This window comes from Octopus bimaculoides, chromosome 2, assembly GCF_046866305.1.
Source record: "Octopus bimaculoides isolate indiv1 chromosome 2, ASM4686630v1, whole genome shotgun sequence".
NCBI lineage: Eukaryota > Metazoa > Mollusca > Cephalopoda > Octopoda > Octopodidae > Octopus > Octopus bimaculoides.
In genome coordinates this window covers 69,316,563-69,341,900 of record NC_142929.1, presented here as the reverse complement: position 1 = coordinate 69,341,900, position 25,338 = coordinate 69,316,563, and the positions used below count along the sequence as shown (strand labels likewise).

The 25,338-nt window shown below is 35.6% G+C and overlaps 1 protein-coding gene across 1 annotated transcript in view; it reads right to left on the bottom strand.

The window, feature by feature from the left end:
• Positions 1 to 2,719: 2,719 nt before the first annotated feature.
• LOC106879517 (serine-threonine kinase receptor-associated protein) overlaps positions 2,720 to 25,338 on the bottom strand; it is a 30,783-nt gene continuing 8,164 nt past the window's right edge. The window contains exons 2-7 of the mRNA XM_014929140.3: positions 17,242 to 17,377; positions 12,318 to 12,472; positions 9,266 to 9,365; positions 7,934 to 8,071; positions 6,541 to 6,677; positions 2,720 to 3,660 (exon numbers count right to left, since the gene is read on the bottom strand). Coding sequence (XP_014784626.1) covers positions 3,437 to 3,660; positions 6,541 to 6,677; positions 7,934 to 8,071; positions 9,266 to 9,365; positions 12,318 to 12,472; positions 17,242 to 17,377 — 890 coding nt within the window. The 3' untranslated portion in view covers positions 2,720 to 3,436. The remainder of the gene's footprint in view (positions 3,661 to 6,540; positions 6,678 to 7,933; positions 8,072 to 9,265; positions 9,366 to 12,317; positions 12,473 to 17,241; positions 17,378 to 25,338) is intronic.

Here is a 25,338-nt window from a genome sequence, read left to right as displayed (position 1 = left end):
CCTAACCACTGGGCCACTGCGCCTCCACCGAGGCAACAAAACAAATGCTATATATATATATATATATATACACATCTCAAAAGAATCAAAGGTCTTTTCCCAAACTACAGACTCACAAGAGTTTCCCCAGATTCTGTGGTATATATATATTCCACTCCTGGACAGGATACTGGTCTATCATGGAATTACTCATTTTTACCAGTTGAGTGAACTGGAGCAACATGAAATAACATGTTTTGCTCAAGAATGACATCACCCAGTCCAGGAATCAAAACCACAATCTTCGAATCAAGAGTGCAACACCCTAACCACTAAGCCATGCACATCCACACACACACAATGGATTTTGTTCAATTTCCCTCTGCAAGTCCACTCACACGGCTTTGATCAATCCAAGGATATAGCAGAAGACACTTTCTGAAGGTGCTGCACAGTGGGATTGAACCTGAAAGCATGTGGTTGGGAAGTAAACTTGACTTTACCTCCTTTTGCTAGTGAGAGATTCATTCTTCACCATTAATTTCTTGGCACGTCACCCATCTATATTACAAGTCCATACCAATATAGCCATCTCTTTTTGCACACTATACCATATTCCTCTATACTCTTCTTTCCAAGCATCTGTAATTTGTCATTCATACACTCTGACATTATGCATGTTTCATTTCTGTCCAGACTTTGCATACCTCCTGCATTTGGTACCCACAATTCGTTACCATGCAACACTGCAGTTCAATCTACCCTTTACTTGCAGAGAGAATCCTCTTGTCAGCAGAGACAATAGTTCCTTGAACTTCCTCTTCCCTCCAAAAAGTACAATATTAAATGAAAATTGACCTTAGCAGGAATTTCACTTGTTCAAACTAGTATGAAGTGAAGGTTCCAGTTCCACTACAAGGATATGTCTTTAGTATTGATGTCACAAATAATCCTTAACCTTCAGTTACATGAGTTGATAATAGGCAAGGCATCTAAATGTGAAACCTCAAATTACAAGACTAAAAAATTTTTGAAATGTTTCCAGACTGTTCAACCTGTTAGTGCAGAAAAATATATTTTACTTTTAATTCAATTTCCACAAATGAAAAATAGTTTTCACTCTCATTTTATATTTGAGTAAAACACTCAAAGAATTCATGCAAATATTCAAATTGGCAAAATTACCCAATTCCTTTAACTGGTGTTCATTCTTTTAATTGCAGCAATGATGGGGGGACAAATACAAATATATACACACACACAAAAATATATATATATATACTCACACATACATATGACAGACTTCTTTCAGTTTCTATCTACTAAATCCACTCAAGGCTTTGGTCAATCCCAGGCTGTAGTGGAAGACACTTACCCAAGGTCCACACAGTAGAACTGAACCCAGAACCCTATCATTAGGAAGCAAACTTTTTACCACACAACCATATATATTAACTCCTTTGAACCCAAAAGTACTTTTTAGCAAGTACAATTTTGTTTGATTATACCCCTGGAAGATGGAAAAGCAGACAACTTCATTGTTTTGTGTTTACAGCTGAAATTAATGATGTTTCTGCCAATCAGTGTACTGTAAACACAAAGTCATGCAGTGTCACCCAGAGATATGGTCGAACCCTATCATACCTGCTCTAACATTCTCACAGTTTCAAAAGGGTAATTTAGAATAAAACTAAAATGAATGTAAAAACAAAATTAAGAATCATTCTAGTTGGAGTTGAGTGGCTCTAATAGCCAGGTTGTTTGGGTTTGTTTTTTTTCACAAAGATCTTTTACTGACGTCTTTAATACCTTTCTTCACATTCAATCAACTTTCAGCATTCATTCTATTTTCAATATATTTATTCATTTGTTTTATGTCCATTTTTCCATGCTAGCATGGTCAGACAAATATGATATTGAGGTATCATTTTGCAACTGGATGCCTTTCTTGATACTAACCCTTACGTTTTCCAGTAAGGAATCTCTTATGCCGATGCCTTTGAAGATACAAAGCAAGAAGTGCCAACATTAACACTCAACTTCTTTCAAGTGAATATAGATGTAAAAAAAAAAAAAAAAAAACATATGCACATATATATTATATATTCAGCAGGTTTCTTTTCAGTTTCTATGCATCAAATCCACTCATAAGATTTAATTTGGCTTGGGAGTATAGCAGAATACACTTGCTCAAGATGCCTCACCGAACTGAACTCAAAACCAACTTCTCAACCATACAGCCATTCATATATATATCTATCTATATATATATATATATATATATATATATATATATATATATACACACACACACACACACATATATATATATGACAGGGTACTGAAAAGTTCCTGCCTTTAAGGGTATCATGAAAGGCCTGGTTGGAGGTCCAATCTTCCAAATTCTTTTACAGGGCTTAAAAAAAACTGAATGACAGCTGCAATAACTCTGAGAATACATTGAATAAAATCATAATTAACTGATCCTCCTGTATTTTCTTTTACTAAAGCCAGGAACTTTTCAGCACCCCCGATGTTTTAATGAATTCATTTGACTAAGTACGTTTAGATAGGTTATAGATAATTGTGTTGACTTCAGAATACAAGAAGTTTTTAAAAATTCATCTTAATGGAGTAGCATGATACTGAATTAATAAACAATCCCCTCTTAGCTAAATTTCAATATTTTAATAGCTAAGAGATAGTAAGAAAAATGTTGTAATGAGAGACAAAAGATTGGTCTGAGATATTTTTTTCCAGAACATTTTTTATTGTATTTTTTTAAAATTTATTTTCATTTCTTTTTTTTCTTACATTTGTGGATCTTCTTTTTTTTTTAGTTTTTGGATATGGTTGCTTTTATTAAAGAGTTAGTGACCTTTTTTTTTTTTAAGGTTCCATGGGATATTTTTCCAGAAGTATTTTTTTTTTTTATATATATATTTAAATATTATATTCATTGCTTCATGAAGAAGCAGCTGTCTGAAATAATGAGTGATCCCCTTTCACAGCAGTGTTCATAATGAGACTGGTCAACAAAATGGACAACTAGTTTCAGGTGGGCAATAGCCAAATTAATGAGACCAGTTCTTGCTTTCTCAGACATGATATAACACTACTTTCTCACAGCAGAGAAAACTAAAAGTGAAAGTATAGAACAGTTTCCTTTAATTGTAATAGCTGTTGTTTGTTTGTTTTTTGTTTTTTTTATATGAGTGTCTATGTGTGTGTACGCATGTAATTATGATACCACATTAAAAAAAAAAAAAAATATCAGAGAGGATCTTCTATCAATTTGATTATTTTGAATTAAAGTGTAATATTAGGAGGACCAACAGTAAAAGCATTGATGAAGAAATCGCTTGCAAAGGAGGAAGGAATTAAATGTCGGGAATTGGGAAGAAATTTAAGGAGAGAAAGTTGGAGCTGTCAGAGTGAAGAGGGAGCAACAAACAGACTAAGCCTCAGCTTTGACTGCTTGTTGCGGCGCAGACTGTGGCACTGTATCTGTAGTTGGTGTGCTAGTCTCATCTGCCAAGACACACTTCCAAAGACCATATGTCTTGCCTACAGTTGTTTGCCACAGGCGTAAAGTACCATCTTCACTACCACTGGCATAAAGCTCCCCATCAGGAGAAAACCGGACACAATGTACAGGGCCAAAATGACCCTTGAAGGACTCTGCAAAAGAATAAAGAAAAAATACAATAAATAAAACTACATTGTCAAAAAAAAAAAGATGGATAGCAACATGAACAATAGAATACTGAAATTGTGATGACAGAGAGTCAGTGTTTTTAATTATTTTATAATTAGATAATGAACGAACAAATACAACCATCCTCATGGCTGAGTGTTGGGATCTCAGACGCAACCACCACTCCTTGTCTCAAACTTGTGTTGCAGTCATACACATGACTAGTCTCCTGTACCCAGTCTTCATGTCATCACTTCATCTTCCCAACCTATGAGGATGTAGGTACAAAGATCCTGAGGTCTGATAATGTGGCAAAAATATTACAATCCTCACTGCCTGACCATAGTTAACCACTTTTATTCTGTTCCCACCTCTTCTAGAACTAAATCATTCATCCTAGAGGCCATCCAACTCATATTCATCACTCCCTTGTAACTGGTCATCTCAAATGCCCTTAGTTAAATGTGTCTAATACGTGAAAATTTTTATTATTTATATTCATTTTCTGGTAATGAGTAAAACAAAAACCAGTTCTGATTGAGCAACCCTATGGCATACAAACACTCAGTTAAACTTGGAGTGACCCATAAATCTGTTTTATAAATATACCATGCAGTAATAAATTGTATGGAGTATGCTGCAGTAATGAAGATGTGTTGCACTCTCTCCACTGTCCAGTATATTTCTCTACACCTGCAGATTTTGGTGGGTGGTCACAACAGAAGGGGACCCAATAAAAATGCAACAGCTGTTGTTCTGCACTCATTATCAGTACTGTGCATCCCAACGCAAGTTGGGACTAGTGAATAGATATTTTACATCCACTGATTTTGGACCTAAATTTTTTATGTGAATCGATGTGGTATAATAGTAGTCCTCCAGCCATGCTTAGAATTACAGTGCTGGAAGGTCATGTAAGTCCATGTTGAAAAGAGACAGTGAGAGGACAGATCCCAATGGTACTCCATTCAGGAAATTTCAAATTCTGAAAAAGCCCTTTTATACACTACATTTACTAGCCAGTGTTTTAAGTTGTTTCCTAAGGTGTTGAGCTTCTTTTTTTTTTTTTTTTTTTTTGTAAATGCATAGCATGAAATAGAATCAAAAGCTTTTCTGTTGCCATTAGTAGTTGTGGGAAGCCACCATGTATCTTTAATTTTATTTTTTGTAAGTAGTGTAGTAGCCTGAAGCTATAGGCTAGTGATGTAAAAAATTGGCTTTTCTAAAATGTTTGCGATTGTGTCAAGGGATGACTGTTGCAAGAAAACAATGAAAGATAACTGGTAGATTGAACTAGCTAAGAAATAAGTATATGATTGACTTCATTTTGCATCTTATCATAACAGCTTTTATTTTTACATAATGTTGCAGTTACTAAAATCAGTTATATATCTGTTGAGAAAGAGTTAGGGAGAAAACACAGCTCAACTTCTTCCTCTTCTTTCTAATTATGTTACTAGGATGACTATCTTATCCTGTGCCATCTCATCAGTAAACTTTAATGTTTTTTTGTTTTGTTTCTTTCTGGCTGAATTATATTTTTAATTGAATTTTTTTTTTTTTTAGAAAAGACACAAGATTAGAAACACTACTTATAAGAAGGGTGGTATACAACCACAGTGAAAGGATGAGAATTCATAGAAAGATAAGTCATTTGATTAGTAACTGTAAGAAAGAACAAGAAAGAAAATTTAGCAAAACAACAAATGTAGAAGTATTTATAGAATAAAACAGCAATTTCCCAGCAACAAGAGAGATGAAATTTAGCTGCCAAAATAAGACCAACAGTGTTAGAAACTCACTTTTGAATTCAGAAAAGAGAGACAGAATACCAACAGAAGTTCTAACCCAAATATGACAACAATATTCAGTATTCTATACAAGAATGAATAAGAGACATATAAAAATGAAGATTATAATTTTTTGGAGAGGAAATATGACAAGCTTGATACAAAGAACCAAACTTTACAGAGACTTCATCTTAAGTTTTGGTGTATGTACAATAGCACGGTCTAGAGATAGATTAAAAACTTGGGATAATAAATACATGAAGGCAAAAGCTGGCAAGAAATTCAGATGAGATGCATGCAAAGCTACTGCAAATTTACTGAACCCATTTCAACACAGAATTAAGATGTTAAAATTTGATCTGCCTTCACACAAGAAAGGGGTTAGGGTTACACTAAATCAAAATCTTAAATACAATTTCTTTTAATTTGGTTAAGATATTTATGCAATAGAGAAAGTAAAATCAATTAAATCAACTTCATTATATGACTGGTATTTGTTTCATTGAAACAAGTTAAAGAAGAAAGCAAAAATCAACTCAGGTAGATTTATACCTTGAAATAATGAAAATCAAACAAGATACCAGAAACTGTAGTTTTCTCCCAACTACACCAATTTCCTTGGTCTGTAAAAATGTCAAACTCAATTTATCCAAATATTTAAAAAGGAAACTATAAGCCAGCAACAACAAATCTATAATCTTGCAGAACACTACCAGGTTAGATAAGAAAATATTTAACCCTTTTGATACTAACCCACTTGAAATCACCTTTGGTTCTATGACATAAACTTCCTGCTTTAAAGTGACTTAAATTAAAATCTTCCATCAAGACTTCATTTTTATTTATGTTCTCAACACCAGTTATTTTACTAAATTGTTCATTATTTTCAAAATTTATTGAAATAAAGGCAGTGTATTTCAGTGAAATTTTCTTACAAAAAGATTGAATGCTGTTTCTGCATTCAATAACTAAAGGAGAATGGCTTTCAATTTAGCAACCTATTTGTTCCCAAATTTAGATAAAACGCTCGACACATTTAGAGAATATTTTTTATAGGTTAGAAATGACACTCACCAATTTCTGCTCCGGACTCATAATCATACTTGTACATTTTAAAATCTTCACCACCACACACAAACACATCTTTTTGGTGATGGAGTGAAGCAGAATACAACTGTGTTGGAGCCTCAAATTCTTTTATTTTCTCAAATCTAAAAATGAATAAATCCATATATAAATTGTCAAAAAAATAAAATTTCATGAGCAAACAATGGAAAGGGAAATATACATATACAATAAACAGGAATGGAAAAGTGAATATTTCTTCTAAATGTACAATAATTTGTTCATTAATGATGCTTATCAGCAACACACCAACACAATATAAGGTGATAGATTCATAGGGTAATCCTAAACACTATTTTCTTTCACAGTAATAATATTTTTCTTAAATTTGTTTAACGTATAACTAATGTTGAAATGAAATAAATTCTTTCATCATCATCACTATCATTTTAACATTTGTTTTTCATGCTGGCATGGGTTAAACAATTTAATAGGAGCTGATAAACCAGAGGACTGTGCCAAGCTCCAATGTCTGCTTTGGCACACTTACAATGGATGGATGTTCTTCCTAATGCCAACCACTTTAAAGAGTGTACTGAGTGCTTTTGAGATGGCACTAGCACTAGTGAGGTCAACCAAGTAACTTGCAAGACAAGACCACCTTGCAACTGAGCAGTAGGTGACTAGTATTGAGGGAGGTAGCTTTATGCCATGTGAAGAGAGGTTAAAGTTTGATAGAGGAGCAGAAACATGTAGAGGGATATGTGGTTACCTCAGCAGGAGAGAGAAGTGAGGGAGGAGAAAAATAAAATAGTCATCAACATTGTCATCATTTTTATATCTTATTCCATGCTTAGATGGTTTGGATAAATTGTCTCCAGCATATCTCACCACTTGTTACAGTCCTTTACCATCTCCTTTCTGAGATTCAGCCTCTTCAGATCAGCCTTAGTCACATTTTCCCATGTCTTCCTAACCTTTCTCAATAGGTTCCCCTCCACCTTCCACCTGAATTTCTGAGTACTTCTTTACCCAACTGTCATCCATCATACCACCATATGCATTACAAGTGTGTACTATGTATTACAAGTGTGTACTATACATTACAAGTGTGTACTATGCATTACAAGTGTGTACTATGTATTACAAGTGTGTACTATGCATTACAAGTGTGAGAAGCAAGCTTCTCGACCACTCAGCCATTCCTACATCTATAATCGCAGCTGTGCCTGTATCAACCAATATAAATAATAGAGTTGATAAATTTTGAAAATCAAATTTTAAACTTATGTTAGTGTGCTGAAAAGGCCCTTTACTAAATAAGCTACTCTTAATCTATGTCTTCACCTGTAAAATCACTATAATAAAAAGACAAAAAAAATTTCAATAAGAGCCAACTCACGATCCAGTATCCCAGAAACTTGTAACACATCCACTGGTGACTACTAAAACAGAGCCATCCCTAGAGAGTTCTAAGCCGTTGGGAGGATTTGCAAACTCCAATTGCTTTATTTCATTTTCATTATTCACATCCCAGACACTGAAACAGAATTTAAAATTGTAAAAACAAACAGAAGGATATTTTTGCCTAAAATAACCTTAGATTTGAATTAAAATACTAAAACAAGTTGCAATTATTATTTTTTTTTTTTGCATTTATTTTCTACACTAAAAAATATTAGAGGTTTCTATAAAAAAAAAACTTTTGGTGGGAAATATTGAAGGAAACTTGTTATTGCCATATACTTAACTTAATACTAGCCAATATATTATGAAGTGAAGGCACATAGCCTAGTAGGTAAGGTGTTTACTTTGAATCTTAAGATCATGGTATGACTTCCCAAACTGCATTATGTTCTTGAGCAAAACATTTTATTTCACATTGCTCCAGTTCACTCAGCTGTAAATGGGTACCAGCAATAGTTGGAAACATAATGCTGTGATGGACCGACAGCGGGGTGCGTTGTAATCTATGTCATTCATATGCCATGGGAACCAAGTTATGCTCTAGCCTCATGAGTCACGAGGCTTGTGACAGACTACTATGAAGTCAGAATAATACCTCTATTTCAGCCATATGAAGGCTGGGGCCATGCTGGAACAGCAATTCCTGGTTAAAAGTATTTTTCTTCATTTATATCATTAGAAACCTTTGGCCAGCATGGAAAGCAGGCATTAACTGATAATGAAGCCATCAGGTGTCACACAACTTCCCATGATCCAAAGCAGCTCAGGCTTCTTGGTTCTCTCTTAAACTTTAATTATTCTAATTATACCACTATAACTAACCTGGTGGATAACCCCACCTCATCACAGACTTATTTGCTAATTTAAATGAATTTAACTAGTATATCTATCCTTGATTATCAAGTGTGTTTGGTTCCAATGAACAGTGTTAAATGAATCAACAAGTTGTACTGAACACTGTAGATGCTGGGGGGTACTTTTGCAGTCCAAGCAGAATATGCAACTGATCACCAGCCCATGTTATTAGATAAGCATAAAATGGTTCACAATTACTATACCATGTTATCCTGGATCAGTGATGAATGACTCACTGATAATGAGGACAGGTGTACTAATTCTGGAGTTAAAGGTAATTGTAAAAAAAGTCTGTAAAAAAGCCACCAAATGAAAAAAAAAATGATAAAAATGTTAATACATAGACAAGAAAAGCTAACAGAAATAATCTTAATAAGAGGCAAACAATTTAAAAATAGAAAATAATACAAACCGAACTGTTTTATCATCTGATGCACTAATTATTTGCTGTGCATCTTTAGTGAAGATAGCACATTTAAGCGTGTCTTTGTGACCAGCAAATACCTTGGGTTCTGAAATAAAAACATTGCATGGAAGAATAATTAGTAACTTACTTCTATGAGAATGAAGAGTTAAAACTGTCTCATTAAAAGAAATTTAATGGAAATGTTCGAAAAGAATGAAGTGCCTAGAGCATTGTTAAAAGTAGCAATGAAAACACACTGAACAGATTTACAATGAAGGCTCTTTTACAATTATATATTATGAACAACTCAAAAAACAACCGAGAAAATTTATCGTTATTTAACTAGAAAGACTCTTTCAATATAAAATATACAGTGAAGTAATAAATCAAGGGTGTAAAACTTACTGGCTTTAGCTACATTATTTTACAAATTCAAACTTTCTTTCTTTCCTTACTCAATGACTATTGAAGAAATTACAAGAAGCAACGAAAATTTTAGGAAAAAAAAAAGTAAATGAGTAGAAATCGAACCACAGAGTGTGTTAATTACTAAGGCATTAAAACAGAATGACTCTCTCCAGACGATAAAATATGCTTCAACACACAAATTCACATAAAGAATCTTGCAAACCAAATACAAAAATGAAATACCCAGCAATCTTATTTTTCAATTTATAAACAAATCAGTTCAAATAAATTCCAACTACTTTAGTTGTATTACAAACATATGGCAGTGAAATATGCAATAAGAAGTATTTGCAGTGACTGGAGAGAAGCCAATTGAATACAGCTTGATGAATGAACTGAATAAACTTGCAAGACTAGATACAAATGAACTAAGTTAACAAATGAACATCAAAACATTGGCAAATATCTACAAAAGTGACATCTTCCTTAATAATTATATTAAATAATGTAAGGAACAGAAGATGAACTGAGTGAGAAAATGCATGAATTAATGTATGAGTGAGATGGAGTACATGTGAAGACATAAGCATTGGATTGGTATTCATAGAAAGATATACTGCAAAACTATTTAACCAATGCACACATTAAAAATAAAATGAATGAAACTAATTTTGATTTGCCTGAATGCTATAGTTTTATTGCAGTAAATATGACTGACCTGTGACAAATGATGGTAATTCTTACTAGCACAAAAACATATTCCTTCACTTACAAACTACAACTGCTAATGGTTTGGAGGACAGTTGTCTAACAAATAAACTGAGAACTCTAGATTCACCATACATATACAGAATTTATACACGAACAGCAACAAATAAGAACATCCCAGAATGTCCTGTTGATAACACTTTTTCTCCAAACATTTGAATTACTTTCTTACATTTGAAAAGGGGAATCTTTCCCTAAGTATAATAGATGCTTGAAACAATTCTGTCTTTCTTTTTATCTATTGATATCGCCTTAAATTTTATTGTGTCTAGGGAAAGTCACTATGCCAATATTATTAACACATGCACTGGTTCAATTCCACTCCTTTATTATAAGTCAATTGGCTAAATATCCAACTAACTAATAGGATTAGTAACTGTAACCACTCCAACGACCTCACAAGTTGTGTAGTAGGCAGTATGGATGTGGTTTCAAACTGTCTATTGACATAGACTTCGTTGAGGAAAAATGCATTGTAATTATCTGTGAGAGTGCAGTAGAGTTCCACGCAGTTAACACAAGGGAACTGGGCGTCCTCCTAAAACTAACTCAAGACAGTAATTACCTAGACAACCATGGTCTGAATGGGGAAGACACCTACATTTTGTCCAAACACCCAAAAGACCCACTACTTAGACAAATACAATAGGACATCCTCATAAATGAAACATTACCAATACTAAATAGGAAATAAATGTAAGAGATAGAGATACCTCAATGCCACAGATACCACTCATGCAGTGTGCATACATAGGTACGTTTGTAAGTTGGCAGTCGAATAGGTAAATAGGTAGATAGGTAAGTAGATAGGTGTCAAGTGGTTAGTTACTTAGTTAATTATGTAGGTTGGTAGATAGGTGGGGAGATAGGCAAGTAAATAGATTGGTAGGTAGGTAGATATGCACATACACACACACATGCAAGGAGACAGAAACACATAACCATACACACACTGAAGCATACATAAAGCACATGGGCACACACACATGCAGACACACACACCACATATATGCACACACACACATATCACGCATACGCACACAAACATATATAGGCACATACATATACAACAGGTGTAAAAACACAAACTCACATGCGCATGCAAGCACACAGAAGCAGAAGTACACACACAAGCACGTACACAGACATAGGAATACACACATGTAGAAGAATACATACATGCGTACATACATATGCAAGCACACAAGATCTCAGACAGACAAAACGTGGTCTCTGTAACAAACTAAGAGAAAAGTCATTGAAAAAGTTGCAAATAGCAACAAAAGAGCTTTGACAAAAAAAAAATCAAATAAAAGCAAACAAACAAATGGCTTACTGTTTGACCAAAGTTAAACAAGCAATTGATTAGTTAGTTGGATATTTAACCTACTGACTATTAATAAAGGAGTAGAATTGAACCTGTGCCTGTGTTGATGATATTGGTATAATGACTCTCCCTAGACACAATAAAATTTGTTTCAACACAAGAATTCATATAAAATATTTAAGGTGATTCTACTTCGCTTTTGTATCTGGTTTACCTAAATTTTCATCTGCATTACTTAAAGTCTCTTTTTCAAATATTTATATCATTAATAAATACACCATATATATCTTGGAAAGATACATATGGTGTATATACATGTAGCTATAACTACAAACCTGGTAACATACATGTAGCTATAACTAGAAACCTGGTAAAGGAAGCAAACCTCATCACCAAGCAGTAGGAGAAGGAAGAACATGGAATCCCCAAAACAACTGTAATAGAAGTGAAGTCCATGAGAACTATTATGATGATAATGGTGGCAACTTAATGTTTAGTTTTACTAATTCAGTCATTAGTTTTAATACTTAATAAAACATAAGTTTCCATACAAACCTGCTTCATGCTTTTCCAAATCAAATATTTTTAGCTTTTTTTCTTGACTAGCAGTAAGCAGCAGTTTGCTGTCACGAGAAAAATCTACTGACTTAACGATATGTTTATGGGAGAATGTGTGTAGTTCATCTCCACTAACAGCATCCCAGATTTTCCTGAAGATAAAAAGAAAAACAAAAATACTATCCGTTAGTTAATGTAAAAGTATTTCATTTATACTTAAAATATATAACAATCAACTGATAAATAGATAAACAGACAGACAGGCAGTCAGCTAGATAGTGGTCAGATACACATATAGACTCACACACACAAACATAAGCTTGTTTTACCATGCTGTCACACGTTGGATGAATATCTATCACTGAGGCAATGTTCTACAACTGGGCAACATGGCTATAAAATGATACTTCAGTAATATGTAGCTGTTCAACCTAGGCTAACAGAAAAAACAGAAATAAAATAAATGAATGAACTTCTGTATACTTGTGTGTCTCAGAACTGTAAAGAGAGGAGACAATATCTTGGTTTACAAGCCTCTTCCCAAAACAGGGGATCATATCACACCAAAGCTGACACATACATAAACACTTTCTTATATATCTTAAAAACACAAACATAAAAATATAGGCAATAAAAACAAAGATCTTTGATTTAAAATTATTCCTTTGTATATGAATGACATTTTGCAAAAAGTGATGTGAATGCATGAAAATATATGCGCATCTATTTTGATATAATTTTGTTTACTTATTTCTTGTAAAATTCTTTGGGTACTAGAGATAAGTTAATTACAATATTGCAATCTCTTGTTTGGTAGAATTCAAAAAGCCAGGAAACTTGTTTTTCACTTTAATGTTCTGGATCATTCCTAATATTATCTAAGACAACTGCAACATTAGGTTGTTATTAATATCATTATTATTACTAGCAGAGAAACCTGGCCTTGCTTGGGATTAAAATAGTCTATTATTGTTTTATTTGTTTCGGTATTATAACTTGATTTCATTCAGGTCTACTTGGGCCACATTTTAAAAGATGAGGCATTTTGCCCTAGAGGCCACGTCATTCAATTGAGCAAACTCAAAGTTGCCATGCAAACTCGCCAGCACTTTAGACATAGGTGTGCATATTTTCAGCTCAATCCAACCACATATGCACACATTATATATATATATATATATATATATATATATATATATATATATATATATATACACACATTATATATATGTAAATTATATATAAATGAATTATATATATATATAATACAAACGATATATGAGCATATGCATGTATATATACATATATGTACATACCTACATCTACATGTATATATAGATGCATATCCGGATACAGGACGTCAGGAAAAGGAACAGGAACAAAAGCACAAAAACGGACTTTGTTTACAGACAACATAACGAACACATAGGAAAACAGACGAGCCACTTATGGAACTTTTTCCTTCATCAGCTGTCTCTATTCTAAACTAGGCGTCTAGAATAGAGACACACACACACACACACAGATATAGAAAAAATATTAGCACAATAGATATCTGATTAATAATATCTGTTATCATGATTGTGCGGTGGTGGTGGTGGGCGATAATAATTCACCATTCTAAAAGACCTGTGGCAGGAGGATTGTGTGGTGGTGGTGGTGGTGGTGAGCAATAATAATTCACCATTGTAAAAGACCTGTGGCGAGAATATTTAAACTTTTGGGGCTGTCAACACTTTCTCTCTATAGATACAGACAAACGTACACAGAGAGAGGCAGTGGGAGAAAGAGTGACAGAAAAACAGCGAAGGTGGAGAGGGAAAGAGAGTGGAGGGAAGGGAGGAAAGAGAGAAATTGAGGAAGACAGGGTGATATCCAAAAGAGAGAAATGACAAACACTTGTCAAAGTCTGGGTTTTGTTGTCCTAGTAACCACAGCTTTTGAGATGGAGATTTCTAACCTAGTTCAGTCGCTTCCTCGCCTCATTTTACATGTCTCTGTAAATTTTTGCCGCAATCCAAGCACGCCTACTGCCATTGAACCCTGCATAACTACTAAATGAGACACACAAGCATACAACTTTCAGCCATTTCACTTTTATATATAGAGATTATTATTATTATTATTATTATTATTATTATTATTATTATTATTATTATTATTATTATTATTATTATTATTATTATTATAAGGCATCAAGCTGGCAGAATTGTTAGAACACCAGACAAAATGCTTAGTGGAATTTTGTTCAGCTTTATGTTCTAAGTTCAAGACCTGCTGAGGTTGACTATGCCTTTCATCCTTTCAACATTGATGAAATAAGTACCAGTCATGTACTGAGGTCAATGTAATCAACTAACCCCACCCCCAAAATCTCAGGCCTTCTGCCTATAGTAGAAAGGATTATTATTGTTAAAGTTAATTTAATTAGATGATATCTTGAGGTCTGGCTATAACTTCCTTCAAATCTCAAGAATCATTCTTAGGATTCTTGTAGAACACAGAATGTCACTTTTCTGCAAGTCAACAATGTAAATTTCACTTCTAATATCCTTTAATCTCCAAAGTAGCAGTTAAAGTGTTGTGCCAAATGCACCAACTACCACAGGAATATTCATCATCTTAATCTTTCACAATCTCTGATTAGATCCTGATATTTCTCAATTTCTATATCTATTCTACTATCATATGATATTACACCTTTTTTTTTTTCTCCTTTTTGTCCTCTATAATATCTGATTTCTTTGCTTCAAAAGTATGGTCAGTCATTATGAAGAAATCCTACATCATTATTATTAGGCGATGAGCTGACACAATCGTTATTGTGCTGGGCAAAATGCTTAACAGCATTTCATCTGTCGTTACGTTCTCAGTTCAAATTCTGACATGGTCAACTTTGACTTTCATCCTTCCAGAGTCAATAAAATAAGTACCAGTTGAATACTGAGGATCAATGTAATCAACTTATCCCCTCCCCAAAAATTGCTGGCCTTCTTCCAAAATTTGAAATTATTATTATTATTATTATTATTAAAAACTGAATTTAATTAGTTGTATAAAGGCTGAAGGAGAAAACAGGTACAGATTGGGATATTTAATTTTAATATCTAAAACAGATTGCTGTTTAATAAGTCATATTAAGATATGATAGAACTCTTTCCACTTGAAGAAGGAAGTTCTTGAATTACAGAATATAATTTTGGTTCTCTACACTACTGAATTCTCCAATTACAAACATAAAATGAAAATAGAACATTATAATCACAATTGTTCTACATCCATTTTCCATATCAGCATAGGTCAGACAGTTCAACAGGATTCAACAAGCCAGAAGGTCATATCTGATTTCCAATGTCACAATTTTGATTTTGTTTCTACAGGTGAATGCCCTTCTTAAGACCAACTATTTTATAAAATGTACTGGATGCATTTTTTGTGGCACCAGCACAATAAAGGTTACCTTGACACCAGCAAGACTAAAGAGCCCTCTTAAACCCCGAGTTGTCAATACTTGATTTCATTTACTAACTTCTTATAGAGTGTAATGAATGCCTTTTTGCAGCACCAGCACTTGTGGGGTTGTCTTGTAGCTCACAAGGTAAAAGAGAGCCTTCTTGAAGGATGTTATAAATTTATTGTTGTGAGTTATTGTTATTAGGACAAGGGACTAACAGGAAAAGTAGATAACCCAATTCAATACTTGACAGTTTTTAGTTTCTACTTTCTAATTCATATTAAGGGAATTCATACATTTACAATACTAATCAAGTAGCTTATATTATATAAGCAACTTATGATACAATCCTACAATTAATGTAAACACTGAATTGGTGTTTCATCCAGGTCTGTGACAATTCATTTTGAAATGGCTGTATTTAATGCATTTCAAATCACTTCCATACAGCAGGTTGCTTTTTTTTCCACTTTGGACAGAATAGTTATTGTAAAAGTTCAGATATTATTACTACAAAGTAGGTACACTGAAAATCTGGAATATACTCATCATTTTATGTCCATTTTCCATGACAACATGGGTTGGATAGGTACAGGATCCAGCAAGCCAAAGCTGCACAGAGCTTCAGTGTCAGCTTTGGCATACTTCCTATGGCTCGGTGCCCTTCCTGACACCAACCATTTTACAAAGTATATTCGATGCTTTTCTCATGTCATCGGCACCAATGAGGTAGCCAATTAACTAACTTGCAAGACAGAAAAAGAACAAGGAAAAAAAATTCCAAGTAAATCATTTCATGCACTTGATTTGTGCCTCCAGCTGATGCTGCATGAAGATTTGAAGAATTTATCAGGAATATGAGTGCCAAAAACTGAATACCAACTTGAAGCTATATGACAATTTTAAATATTCCATATCTAATAACATCCAAAAATAGTATATGCAATTAAATATGCTGTCTGCACTCACTTTGTATTAGAAAGTATTCTGTATTTAAAATTGTTTCATTGATAAAATTTTTCTAACAAATAATATATTTACAAATATATTATATCAAAAGTTGTTTCCAGGTCCAACGAAAATCATTTTGATGAAGTATCATTCAACAAGTCATACTACACACACACACACACACACACACTCAACACATACTTGAAAAACAGTTAGTTAGCAAGAGGATGGGTAACCAGCTAGTAAACAAGCTTCAATAATATGAGGTTCATATAACTCATGTGAGCATGAAAAAATAGACATAAAACAAATACACAAGCTTCCATACAGTTTTTATGCATTGGTTGTCCCAAAGCTATTGTAGAAGATACTTTCCCATAATACCATGCAGTAGGATAGAACCTGGAACCACATGGTTATGAAGCAAACGCACTATCCACACAACCATAAACATGACACACACACATACATTGATATGTAGGTAAATTTTAATGTAAAAAGTGTATAAATACATACGCTGTAAAGTCAGCTGCTCCCGTGGCAGCCCGGGTAGCCTCTCTGTTTAGTGCAGCACCCCACACCGCTCCCTTGTGGCCTTCAAAAGTACCAATCCAATCTCCAGTTTCTCCTTGCCGTAACATGGGTTTTCCATCTGCACAAACATAATGATTATAAACTCATCAAATGAACAGTGGCTAAAACAAGAATAAAACAATGCAGTATCCACCTGAAGAATATACAAGTGTACGTAGTTTCGATGAAAAAATTAACATTAAAACTTGAAAATGGAAATTATGAATGTCTAACTTTAACGTGATGTCACCAACGTTTAGGTAGAAGTATAACTGACTTTAACCCCACAAGAAATGTAAATAAAGACATCTATGACTTCCACTTTGTATAATAGATACATTAAAAATTTCATGAAATAAGAATGTATGATAAATGAATAACACACAATAAATAAAACAAGATATTATTTAAAAGTACAGGAAGAAACATTTCAGGCAACTTACTCACACATAAATGAGAAACCATTGTAGAGCTGAGACACTGCACATCTCTACCCTCCGACCACCTCTCATATTGGAATTTAGTACATCCAAACATACCTGTTAAAATCCTTTGCATGAGACAAAACAAAGAACATTACACATCCTTCAAAAAGTTTTGCTTCCGCTGATGATAATCTTGATGTTATTTACACCTAAAGTTTATTGCTTGTATGTCGCCAGTATCACAGTTCTATTTGATCTCTGGCAAAACTGATTTGTTTTAGGAATGAATGAATTCCTGGTTTGGAGGGGAAAGAGCTTCCACTCATGGGTTTCTGAGAGCAAGAACAAGGTAAATTTTCTCTCACTTTACCATGATGTTATAAGTAATGCATCAAGCAGTATTACTTGAGCAGTAGGCCTCTGGTCTTGATATGGTTGCTGTTATCAGCCACTCTTTCATTTCACTTCTTCCTCAATCATCAAAATTGATTATGACCAAGGGAACGAGTCCATCAGAGAGCTAGGACAAGACAATTACCACTCCCAATGAGCTTAAACCAACAAGGCATTTTTCTCAACACTAATGATTCTGTCCATCCACCCACCTTTTAAAATACAAATGTTGGCGGCAGGGAACAATCATGTCAACTCCAGTATCCAACTGGTACATATTTCAACAGACTCAGAAAAATAAAAGACAAGGTCAATCTATATTATAATTCTGCTTGTTCATTCATTCACAAGTTTAGTTTATTTGACAGGGGAGGGGTAGTGAGTGAGAAGGAGAATGACAGAGAGAGAGAGAGAGGGGGGGGAGTGAGATAACAGATAGTCACTTCCATTAACAACACTGTCACATGGTTAATAGAAGTGAGAGGTGAAGAGAAAGAGAGAAATGGTTAAAAAGTTTTTTAGAGAGAGAAAGAGAGGGGAGAGAAATATAAAGAGTATAGGAGAGAGAAATTTTAAAATCATATATTGTGACTGAAAGTGAGATAACTTAGCAAAATAGCTGTGGACATTATTTTTCTTTTAATTTTGCAATGGAATTGAAACATTGTGTATATTCTCTATATTGTTTTGTGTACATTAATTGTATATAGTGTAAAGCAATTATGATGATGATCAGGTCATCATCATTGTTTAACATCTGCTTCCCATGCTGGCATGGGTTGGATGGTTTAACTGAGGACTGGCAAACCAGGAGGTTGCACCAGACTCCAATTTGATCTGGCAAGGTTTCTACGGTTGGATGCCCTTCCTAATGCCAACCACTCCCAGTGTATAGTGGATGCTTTGTACATGCCACCAGCACAGGGGCCAGTCAGGTGGCATTGGCATTGATCATGCTCAAATGGTGCTTTTTACATGCCACCAGCACGTGTGTCAGTCAAACAGCATTGGCATCAGCCATGACTACAATTTCACTTGACTCAACAGGTTTTCTCAAGCACAGCATATCACCTGACGATTGAAGGGTACTTTTAAATGAGCCAGTTATGCAACACTGGCACTGGCCACAATTATGATCTCATTTGGCTTGCCGGGTCTTCTCAAGCATGGCATATCGCCAAAGGTCTCAATCAATAGTCATTGCTTCTGTGAAGCCTAATGTTCGAAGGTCGTGCTTCACCACCTCATTCCATGTCTTCCTGGGTCTACCTCTTCCACAGGTTCCCTCCACTGTTAAGGTGTGACACTTCACACAGCTGTCCACTTTCATACGCAACACATGACCATACCAGCACAGTTGTCTCTCTTGCACACCACATCTGATGCTTCTTATGTCCAACTTTTCTCTCAGGGTGCTTACACCCTGTTGTGTATGCACACTGACATTACACATCCAGTGGAGCATACCAGCTTCTGGCCTTTCGAGCCTACACATGTCCTCTGTAGTCAAAGGCCATGTTTCGCTGCTGTGTAGCATGGCTGTTTGCACACAAGCATCATACAGTCTACCTTTCACTCTGAACAAGAAGCCCTTTGTTACCAGCAGAAGTAGGAACTCTTTGAACTTTGCCTAGACTATTCTTATTCTAGCAGCTATGCTCTCAGAGAATCCACCGCTGCTACTGACTTGGTCACCTAAGTAACAGAATCTATGAACTACTTCTAGTTTTTTCCCCCTGGCATGTGAAGGCATCTGTTTTCTGTACATCGGTGTTTATTGCCCCTGTACATCTGCCACACACAAAAACTATCTTCCCAGTTAAATTTCCTTTGATATTACTGCACCTCTTATGTGTCCAAAGCTTACACTGGGTACATCTTATGGAGATTCTACCTATGCCTTTTCTACAGATTGAGCAGGGTCATCTACCTGAAGGGATTTCCTACTTACTAAGACTTTGGTTTTTGTTAGATTGACTCTAGGGCTCTTCGATTCTAGGCCTTGCTTCCATTCCTGAAACTTCTCTAGTTCTGGTAGTGACTAAGCTATTAGAGGTCATCAGAGTAGAGGAGCTCCTAGAGGCAGCCTGTCTTGAATTCCTCTGTTACTACCTGGAGTGTTATTACATGATGAGGAGTATGCAATTATATATTGATCTTACAATTTCAATAGACTCAAATAATAATGAATGATATGCATATTAAGTATTGTATGGATTGTTATTGTATATTTTTCTATCATTTATTGCACAAGCAACAATACGATTTATATGCAATAAAAATGCAAATCATCCTTTCTTTCTTAAATAGCTGCTCTTAATTATTTTTCGTTCTGTGGAATTTCCCACATGTAAATACACAAAGTATATCGCCCAATACACTAATAATTTTGCCTTAATCTTATAATGATTATGCTTTATCATCATCATCATCCTTTAACATCCATTTTCAATGTTGGCATGAGTTAGATAGTTTGACCAGAGTTGGCAAGGAAGAGACTAGTTTCCAGTCTGATTTGGCTTGGTTTTTATAGCTGGATGCCCTTCCTAACGCTAAGTATTTTACAGTATGTGCTGGGTGCTTTTAATATGACACCAGCACAAAACGCTTTTGCATGGTACCAACACTAGTGCTTTTCACGTACACTGGTACAGGACTCTTGCAGCCCAATCCTCTTCAGGAGTGGCCTTAACACTTCTGCTGTGGAGGACAGGTCTTCTTGAGTACAGCAAGGCACCAGGTATCTCAGCCCTTTGTCATCTCATCTGAAAGGTTCAGTGCCCTGAGGTCATCCTTCAGTACCTCATCTCAAGTCTTCCTGAGTTTCCCTCTTCCATGAGTTCCACCCACTTCGAGAGATGAGCACTTCTTTAGAAGCTGTTAGCATCCATCCACATCACATGACCAAACCAGCATAGTCTTCTCTCTTGCACACTGCATCTAATTCCCCTTATGCCTTCTTTCTCAATCTACTAGCACTCTATCAAATATGTACACTTACATTACTCATCCAGCAGAGCACACTAGCCTCATTCCTCTCTAGCATTTTCATGTCCTCTGTATTCAGGGCACACATCTCAATACCATGTAGAATTGTTGTTTGTATACATGCAGCATACACTCTTCTTTTCACTCAAGTACAAGGTCTAATCAATGAATATCCACACTGTTGCTATAGTAATAAAGCTAAAGCATGCAGAGTGAAGCCGCTTGACAAAAGCTTGCCTTAAACTCTGCTGTGCATGCGCACTAAGTTTTAACATTCTAACTCACTTCCACTGTTTACAGCAGTGCTTGGAAGGGAGGTGTGTAGCGTGTGATTATCGCATTGACCATGCAAGAGAAAGTTGTCATGGCAACACCTGCTCAGAGGCCTATGCAAAGTTGAAGAAAGTGTATGAGTGTATGAGCTGCACACAAGTGTACACGTGGTTCAGATATTTCCAAGATGGCTGAAAAAATGTCGATACTGACGACCATTCTTGGAGACCCACAACCAGCAGACCTGAGAAAAACATCGCAGATGTGCGTGCAGCTGTGAGGGGCAAACATTGAATCACCAACAATGAGTTATCAGAGGATGTGCAAATTAGTTGTTTCAGTTCAGTCCATTATCACTGAAGACTTGGGTATGAGACACATGTCTATCAAGTTTGTGCCAAAACTGCTTTCAGCTGACCAAAAAGACACTTGGGTTTTAGTTGCATAAGATCTCCTTGATTGTGTCGAGAACGATGAAAACTTTTTGAAAACTTTGCATAAGCCTCTAAGCAGGTGTCATCAAGCTTTTGGCAAAATTTGATGCAGATTCTCTGCTCAACTTTCTGTTATGGTTAATGCGATGATCACATGCTACATACCTTCCTTCCAAGTACTGCTGTAAACAGCAGAAGTGAGCTAGAATGTTAAAACTTAGTGTGCATGTACAGCAGAGATCAAGGTCAATCTGTACCAAGCAACTTCACTGCCTGCATGATTTAGCCTTGTTACTATGGCAACAGTCTGGATACTTATTGATCAGACCATGAGTGTGTATCATCATCATCATTGTTTAACGTCCGCTTTCCATGCTAGCATGGGTTGGACGATTTGACTGAGGACTGGTGAACCAGATGGCTACACCAGGCTCCAATCTGATTTGGCAGAGTTTCTACAGCTGGATGCCCTTCCTAACGCCAACCACTCTTAGAGTGTAATGGGTACTTTTACGTGCCACCGGTACGAAGGCCAGTCAGGCGGTACTGGCAATGGCCACGCTCAAAATGGTGTATTTTACGTGCCACCTGCACAGGAGCCAGTCCAGCGGCACTGGCAACGACCTCGCTCGAATGTCTTTTCACGTACCACCGGCACAAGTACCGGGAAGGCGACGCTGGTAATGATCACGCTCAAATGGAGCTATTTACGTGCCACTGGCACGGAAGCTAGACAGCTGCTCTGGCAACGATCAAGCTTAGACAGTGTTCTTAGCGCTCCACTGGTACAGGTGCCATCACGATTTCGCTTTCACTTGCCCCAACAGGTCTTCACAAGCCGAGTTCAGTGTCCAATGAAGGAGACGTTGGCATGGGTGCCAGTCATCGAATTTAGTTCAATTACAATTTCACTTGCCCCAACAGGTCTTCACAAGCAGAGTTTAGTGTCCAATGAAGGAAAGGTACGCATTAGTGGGCTGGCTACACCCCTGGCAGAGGCCTTGGATTATGGTCTCACTTGGCTTGCTGGGTCTTCTCACGCACAGCATATTTTCAAAGGTCTCGGTGAGAAGTCATTGCCTCGGTTAGGCCTAATATTCGAAGGTCATGCTTCACAACCTCATCCCAGGTCTTCCTGGGTCTATCTCTTCCACAGGTTCCCTCAACTGCTAGGGTGTGGCACTTTTTCACACAGCTATCCTCATCCATTCTTGCCAATTACAATGCATTAATGTTATGCATGATATATAAATGAGTATTTTAATCTAATACTACTTCTGTTGCACGTTATGGATTTTTGTTCATCTGGGCAGCTATTTGCAACATCAGTGAATGCTTATTCACTGTTTTTCTATATTGGTATATATTTCCTACAGTAAATTTGTACTCATCATCATGTATTAACATTAAGTATGATGCACAAATGGCTAAACATTATATTTTTCTGAAACCTATATATTTACACAAATAAAAAATGTATTCTAGTTTTTGCAACCACTTTTCTTAACACAAAATATTTTTACTATCAAATATGTCAGGGTTTTGACAATACACATAACAATTCAGCTGTCACTCAATGTGTTGAAAACAGCAGCCAAAGTTCTCAGAAACCACACACTTAAATAAAAAAAATCATAATAAACAATTATAGTTCCTGATATACAAACAAGATTGACACAACTGGACAACCGTCTTTCATAGATTTTCAACTATAACCGATCATATGACAATACCAAAGTTTATTTCGAGTCAATAACATGAGATTTCTGTGCAGACACACTCCCTACTAGCCAAATTTCCTTCAACCCATACCCTACCATCATAAATTAGTCTCACAACAGACCTAATAATATATAAACATGATATATATATATATATATATATATATATATATATATATATATATATATCATTTTAAGATTTGCTTTTCAATGCTAGTACATGTTAGACAAGACTAACTGAAGCAAGCATCTATCAGTTTCACAAACTATAGTGAGTACTTGTGGAGGAGGATGACAAGCATCTTGTAAAATGACTGAAGTCCTATCTTTGACTTGGTGCCTCAGGCAAATATATTTTATTATCTATTTATGGAGAGCGACAAAAAAAAAAAAAGACCTAAGAGTATCATGAACAAATTAGTTTTTATTGAGCAAGTATTGATTTAATTCCATCAAATATGTTAGAAATTTATTGGAGAGTCTAATAGTTGAATTTTAGATACAATTATTGTAATTTCCGGTGAATAATCAACAGATTAATCCAACCCTAAGCCAGCAGTTTATATTTTCATCCTTTCTCATTGCTTCAAATCAATTTTGAGAAATATTTATTTGTTAGCTGTTAGCATTGATAAATAAAATAAATTTTAAACACTCAATAATACATCAATTATCCACAAATTACAAAGCTGTACAATTCTTGAGTATTTTGGTATTTTACAGGAAATTACTATTATTTCAACATCAGAAGGACTTAAATTCAGTAAAAAAGACAAAAAAAAAAAAAAAAGGAAAAGACTTTTCCCATCTCTTTTGGTTTTTAAAGAAATTTTAATAAAAACTAAAAGATCTGAGAATTTTAGCATGGTAAAAAATTTTTTTAAATACCTCCAAATATTAATTCAATGTGAATGAAAAATTTTGTTTTTTCACAATACTTCTCAACATCTTGCTTAAAGTGACTGGCCTATCTCATAGCCTCCCTCTCAACTGGAAATAGGGAGACGGCCCTTCAGTCTTGGAAGTTAAGAAGTGATTCATTAGGGCTGGTACCAAGCAAAAAACACCCAGTAAGCTTTGTAAAATAGTTGGAGCTAGGGAGGGCATACAGCTCAAAACTCTGACACTGGATCAAGACACGATTCTTTGATTTATCAGATCTTGAAAAAATTCCAACTCATGCAAGCATGGGAAGCAGATATGAAATGAAGATGATGGAAGACTGCTACAGATGGCTAAATCTGAATACAGATATTTATGTTGCTGTTAGATACCTACACACATCTAGAATCATCATCATCATCATCATCGTTTAACGTCCGCTTTCCATGCTAGCATGGGTTGGACGATTTGACTGAGGACTGGTGAAACCGGATGGTAACACCAGCCTCCAATCTGATTTGGCAGAGTTTCTACAGCTGGATACCCTTCCTAACGCCAACCACTCAGAGAATGTAGTGGGTGCTTTTACGTGTCACCCACACGAAGGCCAGTCAGGCGGTACTGGCAACGGCCATGCTCTAAATTGTGTATTTTATGTGCCACCCGCACAAGAGCCAGTCCAGGGGCACTGGCAACGATCTCGCTCGAAAATCCTACGAAGGCCAGTCAGGCGGTACTGGCAACGGCCACGCTCAAAATGGTGTATTTTATGTGCCACCCGCACAAGAGCCAGTCCAGGGGCACTGGCAACGATCTCGCTCGAAAATCCTTACACATGTCATGGGCACAAGTGCCAGAAAGGTGATGCTGGGCACAGGTGCTATCCCGATTTCGCTATTCGCTTGCCCCAATAAGTCTTTGTAA